The sequence below is a fragment of the Microtus ochrogaster genome, chromosome 10 (genome assembly GCF_000317375.1).
Source record: "Microtus ochrogaster isolate Prairie Vole_2 chromosome 10, MicOch1.0, whole genome shotgun sequence".
In the NCBI taxonomy this organism is placed as follows: Eukaryota; Metazoa; Chordata; class Mammalia; order Rodentia; family Cricetidae; genus Microtus; species Microtus ochrogaster.
Genome location: NC_022016.1, coordinates 68,090,603 through 68,103,362, shown reverse-complemented (window position 1 = coordinate 68,103,362; position 12,760 = coordinate 68,090,603). Strand labels below are relative to the sequence as shown.

At 40.8% G+C, this 12,760-nt stretch overlaps 1 protein-coding gene across 1 annotated transcript in view; it reads right to left on the bottom strand.

Annotated features, from left to right (window-relative positions):
• Positions 1-11,816, bottom strand: part of Ube2u (ubiquitin conjugating enzyme E2 U) — a 111,974-nt gene extending 100,158 nt beyond the window's left edge. The window contains exons 1-4 of the mRNA XM_013348489.1: positions 11,060-11,816; positions 8,734-8,815; positions 7,648-7,740; positions 4,862-4,959 (exon numbers count right to left, since the gene is read on the bottom strand). Coding sequence (XP_013203943.1) covers positions 4,862-4,959; positions 7,648-7,740; positions 8,734-8,815; positions 11,060-11,125 — 339 coding nt within the window. The 5' untranslated portion in view covers positions 11,126-11,816. The remainder of the gene's footprint in view (positions 1-4,861; positions 4,960-7,647; positions 7,741-8,733; positions 8,816-11,059) is intronic.
• Positions 11,817-12,760: the final 944 nt, after the last annotated feature.

Here is a 12,760-nt window from a genome sequence, read left to right as displayed (position 1 = left end):
TATCCCTTTTGGTCTTTAAATGATTAATTTAGTACCTATAGTAGTTTTCTGTGATTTTTTTTGACTACCATAAATTAGCATCTTAAAAGGAACAGTCTTATTAATCTGCAGTTTTAGGTGGAAAACCCAGAATGTAGGACTATTTTCTAGCTTTAACAAGGCCAGAGGCCAAATATCAGCAGGCTGGGCTCTTGTCAGAAGAATCTGGATGAAGCACTTTTCATGTTCTTACAAGCATGAGGTTGGCTGAATTCAGTTCCTTTCAGCTGTAGAATTGAGGGTCTCATTATTGTTCAGACTGTTAGCTGGGGGACACCTTCTGCTCCTACAGACATCTCTTCCATCCTTGTCTTTGATGTTTAGCGTCTCAGAGCAAGCTATGGTGCAAGAGAACTTCCCCGAGCTTGGCATCTGATCTCTCCTTTGGTCACACCCTTCTTCAGCTGTCCTCCCTCTTCTGCCTTCTGATGTTAAGAGGAGACCACGAGCACCTTGCAAAGTATAGCCTAACCTTCTTGTCTTAAGGTGAGTTGACTGATAACCAAAATTCCATATGTATTTCATTCATAGTAGTATGTAGGTTAGTGTCTTGAGGGAATCTTTTTACAATTCTGCATATCACAGAATCCATATACTTGGGCCAAAACAGATGACCAGTGGTTACCAAAATTGTTGTGCTAAACCATGATTTGCTTATTAGTCACTTCAAAAAATTGTTTCACCCTAAACTAAAAATATTTGTTTATGAATTCAATATTTTGGACATTGCATGTTATAATATGCAGGCTAATAAAATACAGTTAGCAGAATTACTGCATGTCTTACTATTTGTGCTGGTTTGGTTTTGTTTTTCAATTTGACACAAACTGGGGCCATCTGGGAAGAGTGAACCTTAATTGAAGCATTGCCTCCATTTGCTTGACCTGTCAACAAGCCTGTGGTACATTTTCTGCATTAAGGGTTGATGTAGTAGGATCTAGCCTACTGTAGGCCTTGCCACCTCCAGGCAGGTGGTTCTGGGTTGCATCAAGCTGAGCAAGCCACGAGGAATGAGCACTTCTCTGTGGACTCCGATAAGCTGTCCTGACCTCGACATGTGTTTCAAAGCCTGTCACCCCACATAAAGAGACAAATGTAAACTAATAAATAAATGAATGAAAATCATGAAAAGGTTCTATATGGTGGCACACATCTGGAGAGCTGGAAGCAAGAGATGATTAATTTGAGGTCAATCAGGACTTCATAGTGAGACCCTACCTTGAAACAGACAGAAAAATAGGGCAAGCGAGAGTTCATGGGTGAAGGTGCTTGCGGCTAAACTTCTCTACCTGAGTTTGAGCTTTAGGACCCACATGGTGGAAGGAGAGAAACTTCCCCAGGAAGTTGTCCTTTGATCCTCACGTGCATGCTGCAGGGATGCACGCAGTGAATAATAAATGCATACAGAAAACCATAAGCAAAATCAAAACAAAAATACGGAACTTATAGCAGACTTTCTCAAATGAAAGTAATCATTTTGACATCTGATATTTCAAAAGCAACAAGAATTCTCTGCTTTTACTGGAGTTTCCTCTCTGGGAAACACATTCAGCCTGCGTTTCCAAGATCATAATAATTGCCCAAATAAGGATTCAGAGAGGATCCCACTCTACCTTTCAAAGTGGGTGGGAAGCAGAAGAAACTCATCGTTGAAGCAAGCTTTGGTCTCTGGCTGGAGAGAATCTTACTCAGCAAGGCGCATCTGGCAAATTTTATTGCATATTTTCTCCTTAACTGCTGTGCGCAAGAGACTTATTCACATGACATATACATGGCTATTGCAAGTATTTAATGACTTTTAAAAATTGGCATATTTGTATATACTACTACTATATGTTATTAGTAGATTAGCATATGTGTAAGTCAGACACACTGCTAAAGGAGCCAAAGAGAACAAAGGCTCAGTCTTTAAATTAGACTCATGGTGACAGAATTTCAAAAACAAAAGACTCCAGGGATAAACAGAGAATTCTGGATCTTCAGCAAGTGCCTGTAACAGTAGAGAGATAGGTTTTATAATATCCATTTGATTGCAGCTGATGGTTTTGAAATTTGTTTTATAGATGAGTGTTGAGATTTGTCTTTTTATTTTATGTGGAATTTTCTAATTATTTAAGTTTGCATTTATTTTGGTGGGATGACTACTATTTTTAAAATATTTTAAACAATATTTAAAGTACCATCTTTATGAAAAGCAACAACATGGTAATTAGAAATATGGTTTTTTAATTCAAAAGAAAGTAAGCATTGCGATTTGTGTTTGTATTGTCCGTTACTAGTAAACATTGGTAAAAGGTAGTGGTTTAAATGAAATTACTAAAGAGTAAGTGAGAATTCAGCTCCTTGGCACATTTCAATCAGGCTACAGGCTGGTCCAATGGAAAACAGTTTGAGAAACAGTATGTGCATTGAAGTGCCATAGCATCGGACAGAAATCTAAATACAATCGGGTACCTGGCAAAGCCAGTGCCCTCCAGACCAATGCCATACATTCTGCCCTTGGAAAAGGAATCAGAAAAGACGTGTGTGGGGGGGTGCGTGACCTCACTGGGGTGTGACTAGCCCCTTGGTTGATGGGCAGTCTGGAGAGCAGGGATGGAGGTGGGTGGCCATCTGCTGGAGAGCCGGCCAAGCGTTACTAGAGGTTCAAGCTTTGGTTGGGTCTAAGCTGTTAGAGTTTCCATCTCTGTGAGTTCTTTTGGGTCAGAGGTACATCAAGCAATGTGAGTGTAGAAAAGCATGGGGATACAAACAGAAGTAGGATCCCAAAGCTGAGTGTGAACCTAAGAGCAAAAAGCAGGTCCTCTGCTCTGGGGCAGAGGAGAACGTAGGAGGCAATGGATGATTCTAACAGAAACTTAGAAGTAAGGATGGGAAGGAAATATATATAGCATCGGAGTTACAGTTTTCCTAGATATGTATCTGAACTTGTATACGTTATATATTATGTGTATGTCTGTGCACCACATGTATACCTAGGGGTCTGCAGAGGCCAGAAGAGGGTGCTGGATCTCTTGGAACTGGAGTTTCAGACAGCTATGAGTCACCATGTGGGTGGTGGGAATCTAACCTGGGTCCTCTGCAGGAGCAGCAAGTGCTCTTAAACATTGTGCCGTCTCTCCAGCTCCATGTCTCTATCAGAAGACATGCTCACATGGGCAGATGTTCAGTACATGTTAACAGAATGAATGAATGAACAGAAGACACGCTCACACGGGCAGATGTTCAGTACATGTTAACAGAATGAATGAGTGAACGAACAGAAGACACGCTCACATGGGCAGATGTTCAGTACATGTTTACAGAATGAGTGAACTGAATCTTGTTACAGGTCAACACTTTACTCGGTCTGCTAAGATGATTCACCACAATATTAACTTTTATTTTCAGGAATAGAAAATAGGAATTACATCATAATTCTGGTGGAAAAAAACACAGAATTATCTTAAAAATTATACTCTAGGTGTTCCAGATGGTCAAACTTTAATAATTTATCACCAATATTCTTGATGACAAACAGATTCCTGGGGGGGTATTGTTCAGCTTCTCTAAACAGTCAAAGCAACGCTACTGTAATAATTAATTTTAGCATTAAATGAAAAAGGAGGATATGGGACTGGAGAGATGGCTCGGTGGTTAAGAGCCCTGACTGCAGTTCCAGAGGACCCAAGTTCAATTCCCAGCACCCACATGGCAGCCCAAAACTGTTTGTAATTATAGTTCCAGGGTATCCTGCTGTAGGAAGTATTACAGCTTGTATTTACCCGCCTACTGGGGCGTGGCCTCTTATACTATTTATGGGGAAGCCGAGCGTGCATGCATGTATGCATGCGCCCCTTTTCACTTGTTCCCCTGGCTCTGTTCCTGCCGGCTGCTCTTTTGGATCATGTGATTCAACCGGTAAAGCGGAGGATTCTAATTTGTGAGTTTACCTCTTAATAAATGACTATTTCTTGATTCTGAGCTAGTGTGGGATTTCTTTTAAGCGTCCAACCGCCATAACAGGATCCGACACCCATGTCAATTTAAGGGAAAAAAAAAAGAAGAAAGAAAGAAAGAGAAAAAGAAAGCGAAAAGGACATAAGATGGAGACTTATGCATTTAAGGGCATGAGCCCAACAGTGAATGTGGCATTTGAAAACCAGACATTGACCTGAGGAGGGAGTATCTTTGGTTTCATTATTTAACAGGTTTGATATGAACACACACACACACACACACACAGAGAGAGAGAGAGAGAGAGAGAGAGAGAGAGAGAGAGAGAGAGAGAGAGAGAGAAGCAGCTGGCATTGTGACATTGTCTGGAACGCAGAAGAAAGCTGAATATTCTAAGGTGTAGCCAGTGACTCACCTCTCCGAGACAGGTGAGGTCCAGGAATTAGAAACATCCAGAGACATGTTCACTGTTAGGAGCTGAAATAAAGCCCGGATGTATGTCTATAATTCACAACATCTCAATGGTTCCTTCTTTTATAAAACGCAAAGGGCTTTAACTATCAATTTCAAAATAAGTCTGCAGCTAAAGATCCACTCCTCAGTTCCCAATGAAGAAGTTTTGATTGACACTAGCCAGCTCGCTCAGATCCTTTAAGCATTTAAATATGCTGTGTACACGTTAACCCTTGTGTGAAAATGAAGTGGGAGAATTCAATGTGTTAAAGCATTAAGTTAGGCATGGTGGTACATGCTCATAATTCTGGTCCCCAGGAGATGGAGGCGGGAGAATCATGCATTCGAGGTCAACCTGGGGCTACGTAGTGAGGCCCCATCTCAGAGAAGAGAGAGAGAGAGAGCGCGTGCATTATAGTAACTGTATTCTTACCTGTATAGCATGTAAGATGCTGAGTATTGTGTAATTTGTGTTCCAGCTGTTCTGGTTGTCCAAAAAGTGTATACTGGGCCGACCGGTATGTGGGTCTACTGTATTAAGACAGCGTATTAGTTTTAGTATTCAAAACTTATAAAGCATCATAGTTTATAAATAATTGACCTACTCTTCTTCCTTTCTTCCTGTTTCATATAATGATAATCACTGCGCGGCTCTCCCGCGCCCACCAGCTTTAGCTGATTAGAGGCTCCTGGTGCAGTAATTTGATATTATACATTTCAAATACAGGATTTTTTTTGAGACTCATGTGTGAGTGTGTATGTGTGTGATTGACATGTACATGTGCGTGTGGGTGTGCATGCCTGTAATACCTAGAAGTCAGAGGAGGAGGTCAGGTACTCTGCTCTATTGGTCTTCATCTTACTTCTTTGAGAGAGGGTCTCTCATTGAAACCGGTGTAGGTTTGTGGTCAGCAAGCCCCAGCAATCCCCTTGCTCACAGCCCTTCCATCCGCAGGGCTGGCGTTATAGGTGTGGGTGGTCATGGCTGGGTTTCTATATGCCTGCTCGGGATTTGAAGTCAGCCCCTTATGCTTGCACAAGCCATTTGCCCAATTTCAAAAGTAGATTTTAATTACAAAGATAATAGTGGACTACGGAGAAAAAGGGTAAACAAGAAAGTGTGAGGTAAAACCTGAATGTTCCCTGCCTATCAATTCCACTCTTATGCCACATTGATCTACAGACGTCCATCTGTATACCTTGAAGAGCTCATGTGTTTATTATAAGAGAGGGTACTTTGATATTTTATTTTCAAGGTGTTCTTTTTCATTTAAAATAAATTGCAACCTGTTTCTAGCTGCATTTATTTATTAAAATGTACTTGCATTCATTTATTTGTGTGTGTATGTGTGTGCATGCGTGTGCGTGTGCATGTGTGCGTGTGTGTGTGTGCATATGCTCATGAACTTCAGCATATGTCTAGAGGTCAGAGGACAACCTGTGGGAGTTGGCTCTCTCCTTCCACCATGTGGGTTCTGGGGCTTGTCAGGTTGCTCAGCAAGTGCCCTTCCCTGCTGGATCGCTTTACTGGCCCTTGAGATATGCTTATTAAAAAGATATGTAAGCACCTGCTATGTGCCAAACAATGATGATTCTAGGGACACTGCAGTGACCAAGAAAATCCAGCTTTCATAGTCTTCCTTTTCTATATAGAGGAAAGATGTAGTCTTAGAGTTTTACTTAAAAACTTCCTGTGGTTAAAAAAAAAAAAGGATTCCTATGTCAACGGATATTGTCATTATAGTGAGATCCCTGTAGGCATTGGTTTTGAATCCATAGATTCAACTGAGTATCAGAAATAGTCAGAAAAATTAGCATTCATATTTAACTTGTGTGGACATTTTTCTTGTTATTATTTATGAAACAATACAGAAGCACAGCCATGCACATGGCGTTTTCATTGTTAAGTAATCCAGAGATGATTTGAAATGTATGGGAGAGGCTGCCGCAAGGCCATGGTTAAATCTACTGTGAATGATTATCCTTCAATAGAGCATACTTTTGTGCTACTATATCTAACAGGATAGTCTATAAACCTGGGATTTTGGCCCGTAGGATATGTGGATTTTATATGTGATGAGAAAGTCTCAAGTCACTTCCCTAAAAGATCGCCCTTATGGCAGGGACTAATGTCTGCCCAAGCCCACTAGAATTGAATTTTAATGTCTTTTAATGATCTGTAAGCAGAGGTGACGAATCACAATATGTTGTGTTTTAATTTTTATCTATTTTCTTCACAATGAGATTGTTTTTTTGTGTTCTGTCTATCCAGTGTTTGTTCATGGGTTTCACACAGCTTTCTGCTAGTTTACAAGGGTTCTTTATGTGGTATAGATATTCTGTCCTGTACCATGAATGGTCCCTGAGCCTTCAGAATACAGTTTTGTTATTTTTTTTAGCTTGTTTATAATGTGCATAGCTATAGAGGTTTGTAAATGTTTATATGTTTACATTAGTATCACGGAAAGGCCCCTGTACAAGCCCATAAACAGTTACTCTACGCTGTCTTCTATCTTAGAACCCAACTAAAGAAAATTTAAAGCTTTAGGCAATCCCTTTATGGAGAACTCAGCAGAACAATCTAACATATTTCTATCCCAAATATTAAGTTGTCTGGAGTATTATTTTTATAAAATTCAACTAAAATAATAAATGATGCATGAACATGTGGACTATCCAGCCATTTAAAATGATCTTTGACAGATGTATGAAAATGCAGGAAAGGTGCTGGGGAGATGGCTCGAGAGACTTGCTGAGTTTGGTTCTCAACACTCACGCTGGATGGCTCATAACTGCTATCTCCAGGGGACCCAAAACCCTCTTCTCTCCTCCACTGGCACCACACTTATGCGCACAAACACCACCCTTTCACACACACACACATAATTAAAAAGAAGAAGTTTTAAAATGCAGAAAAATGACACACTATCTAAACTAAGGCCAAATTCAAAACTCTATGTAACAACTCAACTATGCAGAAAACTGTACACAGGAAAATGAGGAGATATGGTAAAATATCAAAAATGTTGTTTTACTAACTATTCGGATTCAAAGACATTGCCAATTTTTCTGCCTTTTAAAGTTTCTCCAATGAGTATTCTTACTTTAACTGTAAATTGCTAAAGGGGACCAGGGCTATTAAACACTATCCCCCACTAAAAAGAATCGCATAGACAAAGTCATAATAATACAATATTAAGAGTCTCACTTAGTTCTTACCATTTGGATGGAAAGGAATTGTTAGAAATTTCACAGCTGGAGGAACAAGGTTGTACTCTGGTGTAAAATCTATTGTCAAGTGGAAAAGAAATCCTGTAATATAGAAATAATGATGCCATTAACGTGTTATGGTTAGCTATAGCCTGATTGAACACTCCCTTCCTCCATCCCCGGCACACTGCCTCCTCTCATTGGCTGATCTCCTTCTTCCCAGAAACTGCAGCAACCTTTCCTGCCTGCAACATGAATGTCCTTTTCCTTTAGAGCTTGGCTTGTACTCATGTGTCAACTCAAATGTTGCTTCCTTAGAAAGCCTTCCTGACTCCTGCGCATGGAATTGCTAATCCACCTCCCCTCCTTGACATTCTCTCCAAGATCCCTAGCAGTGAAGAGGATATTTATATACTACATACATACATACATACAAACACATATATATGTATATATATATATGCAGTGTATATATAGTATATAGTATATTTTACTGTCGTTGTTGCTTTATATGTTTGTCTTACCCATTTCACCCAAAGAATCTCTTTTAAATAAATAACTGAAATAACTCAGAATTATTAAAGTTTATAGTGGACCAGTTTCCTTGAGGACTTGACTTCTGGAAATTTAGGGGAAAATTACAAAGGGAAAACCAAGAAATAACTGTGGAATGCTGAAGTCAACAGGAATTTTGATAGGTATTCTCTGACCTCACGGAGACTATTGGCAAATATTCTTGATAAATATACTTTATTGTGTTTGCTTCTTAAAAATACAGTAACATGGGACTGGAGAGATTGCTCAGTGGCTAAGAGCACTGGCTGCGCTTCCAGAGGACCCAGGTTCAATTCCCAGCACTCTCATGGCAGCTAAAAAAAGCCTGTAACTCCAGTTTCAGGGGATCCAATACATTCACATAGACATACATGCAGACAAATCACAAATTCTATTACATAAAAATAATAAATACATAATTTTTTTGTAGAAGAAAAACAATACGGTAACACGAGGGACTGAGAGTGAGGCCATGGAGCTGTCCTCAGTCCTCCCCACTCACCCACCCCCTCTGGAGACACTGAATTTGGAAACACGAACCTTCCCAGATGGAATTCTGAAGCCCTTCAATCTGAGCTTCCCAGCTCATCATGTCTTCTCTTGTAGGAAAAGCAATGATGCCCTGTCATTAAAAAAGAAAGAAAGAAAGAAAGAAAGAAAGAAAGAAAGAAAGAAAGAAAGAAAACAGACTAAAATAGTCTTTGTATCTTTGAAAATCAGATTCTGCAGTTCAATGAATTTCAACCTTTTGACTTTTTTCTTAGAGTCTATTTGTTGTTGTGGGGAGGAGGTATTGCTTGTCTTAAGGTAGATGCCAGGAAACACTTGAAATAATAGTAAATTAAAAACCAATTGCTAAGAGTAGAAATCACTAGTGGGACCGGGAAATAAGGACTGCATATGTGGAGGGCGTGGCCATTTAAGATCCCAATGGGAAAAGGAGGAAATGGTTGGGGATTGGAAAGCATGTGTTTCCTGAAAGTTCCTGAAGATGATGGATGCCATATGGAAGGTAGGATGTAGGGTCATTTTCACTAGAAAGTCTAAACTCAAGTCCATTGAATTTATGAGTTGGAGTTTTATGCGTAAAAAAGAATATAAAGCTTCTTGGGAAATATTATCTTACGGTGTGTGACTTTTGTTTATGCCACACTTGTTTAACTCCGTGAAGCTGTGATTCTTTGCCTGTCTAAAACACCTGATGGTCCTAAGAAGGAGCTGAGTGGTTAATAGTGAGGCAGAAACGAGGACAGGCAGGACCGGCAAGCAGAGGGAATAAAGAGAAGCAGAAAAGAGGAGAGGAGGCACGAGAGAACAGGGGAGGAGGACGTCAGGGGCCATCACCCAGCCAGTCACGGAGTAAGAAGGAGAGTGAGATACACAGGAGGAAGAAAGACAAAAGACCAGAGGAAAAGGGTGTACAGGTTAATTTACGGTAAGAAAAGCTGGCAGGAAACAAGTCAAGCTAAGGCCAGACATTTATAAGTAATAATAAAACTTGGTATGATTTATTTGGGAGCTGGGTGATGGTCTCCCAAAAAGCAAAAGGAGCAAAATCAACATGCAACAAAAGCTAATTGTTTGTCTAGTTCTAACTCTGCCATTTTTTTTGTTTGCTTTTGGTAATAGATAGATGCATTAAACTACATTCAATAGTGAAAGTGTAAAATCCAGTGTGAAGCTCCACAGCCTCTTTTCTGAATGGCTGTTTTAATTGTGTGGAAGTTCATTGGAATGTATGTACTTTTGGTTTGGTTAATTTTGGTGTGTGAGTTTTTTATATTAAGTTTTATAAAATTGATTTAGGAAAATAAAATAAAAATTCCCACGTTACTCTTGTATATAAAAACAAACTTTTCCTACATATAAGTATTGTTTCTATGGAGATTCAAGAATGTGCTTCACAGAAAACCGTGCCAGCTATGTTGAGTATACTTGAATAAGTCCAGCAAATTCTTTCTGAGCCAGCGTAGTGAATAAGTACATGAGGTGACTATCAAAGCAAACACTATATTTGTCTTTCTGCATTATCTGCACTGCTATAACCCAGCACTCGATTCTTTTATGCCAGAGAACAACAACGTTTGGACTGAACAGAAGTGTTAGTCCACAGGAGGTCCATGCATCTGTAATGTTTATATAGTTGATCCGAAGCATCTCCAGAGGGTTTTTGAAAATTGTGTTTATAGTGGGCATGAAATGGAACATGTATTCTCAACCGTCACCAACAGAGCTATTGCTGGGACCACTGCACACACTCTTCTAAGGATGGCGTTGTTTCTGTTTTTAAAAGGCTTTTCCCATTTCTCCCTCTCATTCATTTTTCATTTTCCATAAATAAGCCCATGGCACAAATGAACGCCAATAACTTCACCGGGGGCACTGGGGCAAAGGGTATTTATTTTTTTTTCTGCATTAATATTAGGAGGCAAAGACACCTATGCCTTGTGTTGGTAAAGGAAAAAAGTCCTAGGGAGTATGCAGTGGAACACAGATCTCTAAACAAATGCTCAGAAAGTGATGGAGTGGATCCTGGGGTACAAATCTACACTGAATCTTTCTGAGTGCTAGCTTGCGGGTAGGAAAAAGAAAGGCTACTTAGTTTACAATATTAATGAGTATGACCGAATCTGTCAGTCACTCCTTGACACACTCTGATGCCCAGGGTTTCGGCTTAGAGAAAGCACCCCTCACAATGTACTTACAGTTGTTACCCCTCATGACTTTGAAACAGTAGTTATAATTCTGGAATACTGTAGTGGGAAAGTCGGTGAGCTAAATTATGGCTTATAGAGGAAGTACGGACTAACCTGCTTCTTAAACAGCCTCACGGGATGAAGCAGAACCCTCCACGCCCTGTACTTACCTCATTTCTCTTGTTCTGTAACTCCTTGAACTCTCTTTCCAGCAAGATGTGAGCTCTGGAGTACATGCTGAGGCAGTGGAGGGACTGCCACCTGTCCCTGAACTATCCCGTTTACTCTGGGCCGAGCTCTTTGACAGGGGTCTCAGGTCATCCTCTGACCCCTGGTTAACGGTTACTAGCTCTCCAGTTAAATGACCGCTAAGATTACGATTTAACAATGACTTTCTTTCCCTCCTCTGACCCTTCCAAGTAGGGACTTCTAGAAGGAGGACCGGAGTCCTTATCTGAGGCGTCTCACTGCCAGCCGCCACCCCCCAAGACAAACTCGGGGAACCACTTGAGAGAAGACCGCGTATTGGGCACGTGAAGACGGAAAGGAAAGGGCAAGCCTGAAGCAGCGCTGGCAAATTCTCTTTTACCTCGCAGGTGAAATAAAGCTGTGTCGGCTCAGCTCGACTAAGGAAACCAGTTGCTAAGCAACAGGCCTCTGAAGGAGGTGAGGCATTGAAGTTGTGGGCTTTAGCTACGGGATTGTAAATCCTCTTAGCCAATCGATGAACAGTGTCAGTGGGGAAGGCCAATGAAGTCAGCATTCAAGACGACAATCCCCGCCTCTCAGTGAACCGGGATACCGCGGCTGTAGAGGGCCTTCCCTGTGTCCCACGACTTGAACTGTAAATTGCAGAAGCCTCTCGAGAATGCCTGCTCACCGTGAGCCTTTCTCTTTGACTGTCAGGGACAGTTAACTACATGGCTGGTACCCAAAGCTCATCACTCAGCTGCCTTTCAAACTACAACCCAAACCATTCCTGCTTCCCAGCTAGGCTTCTACCCCAATTTATTCATTCACGTCTTTTCCAGGCTGGATGGCTGAAAGCAACCCCAGCCCTCCTCATTAGAGCTTGCCCGCATTCACCGAACTTCACTCAAGTTAACGGCTTTGTCTCTCCTAGACACAGACCATCCTCTCCTAGGACCAGCACCATAGACAGAAACTAATACGTGAGCTTATGTGTGCTGATTAAAGAGCTCTGATGGGACCTTGCTACTTCCCCAGATCATAATGCCTCCGTCTTCATCATTTTAAAAGTCATCTTTGCCTATAATTACCGTGTTCCCACCACTGGTTTTCTTCCCCACTCGAATATAAATGCTTTTATTTCCTTCGCTGTGCAGAAGTTTTTTTATTTCATGAGCTTGACTTGTCAATTGCTGGCCTTAATTATTGAGCAAATGAGTCCTATTCAAGAAATCCTTTCCTACACCTATATCATGGTGGGCGCTGGCCAAGTTTTCCTCTAGCGGTTTCAGTCTTCAGTCTTTTGTGCACGATGATCGATATGGGTCTAATTTTATCCTTCTGCATGTAGGCACCCAGTTTCCCCAGCATCATTTGCTGATGAGCTTTTCTGTAGTGAATGTTTCTTATGTCCTTGTTAAATATTAAGTGGCTGAAGCTATGAGTGCTCATGTTCGGGTCTTTAGTCCACTGGTCTACTTGTCTGTTTTTGTGCCAATACCGTATTGTTTATTACTGTAGCTCAGTAATGTATCTTAAGATCTGGAATGGTAATCTCTCCAGCACTGTTCTTTTGTTCAGGATTGTTTTGGCTATTCAGGATCTTTTGTGGTTTCGTGTGAATTTTAGGATAGTTTTTTCATGTTTCTGTGATGAGTGAGATAGGGGTTTTGATTGAGATT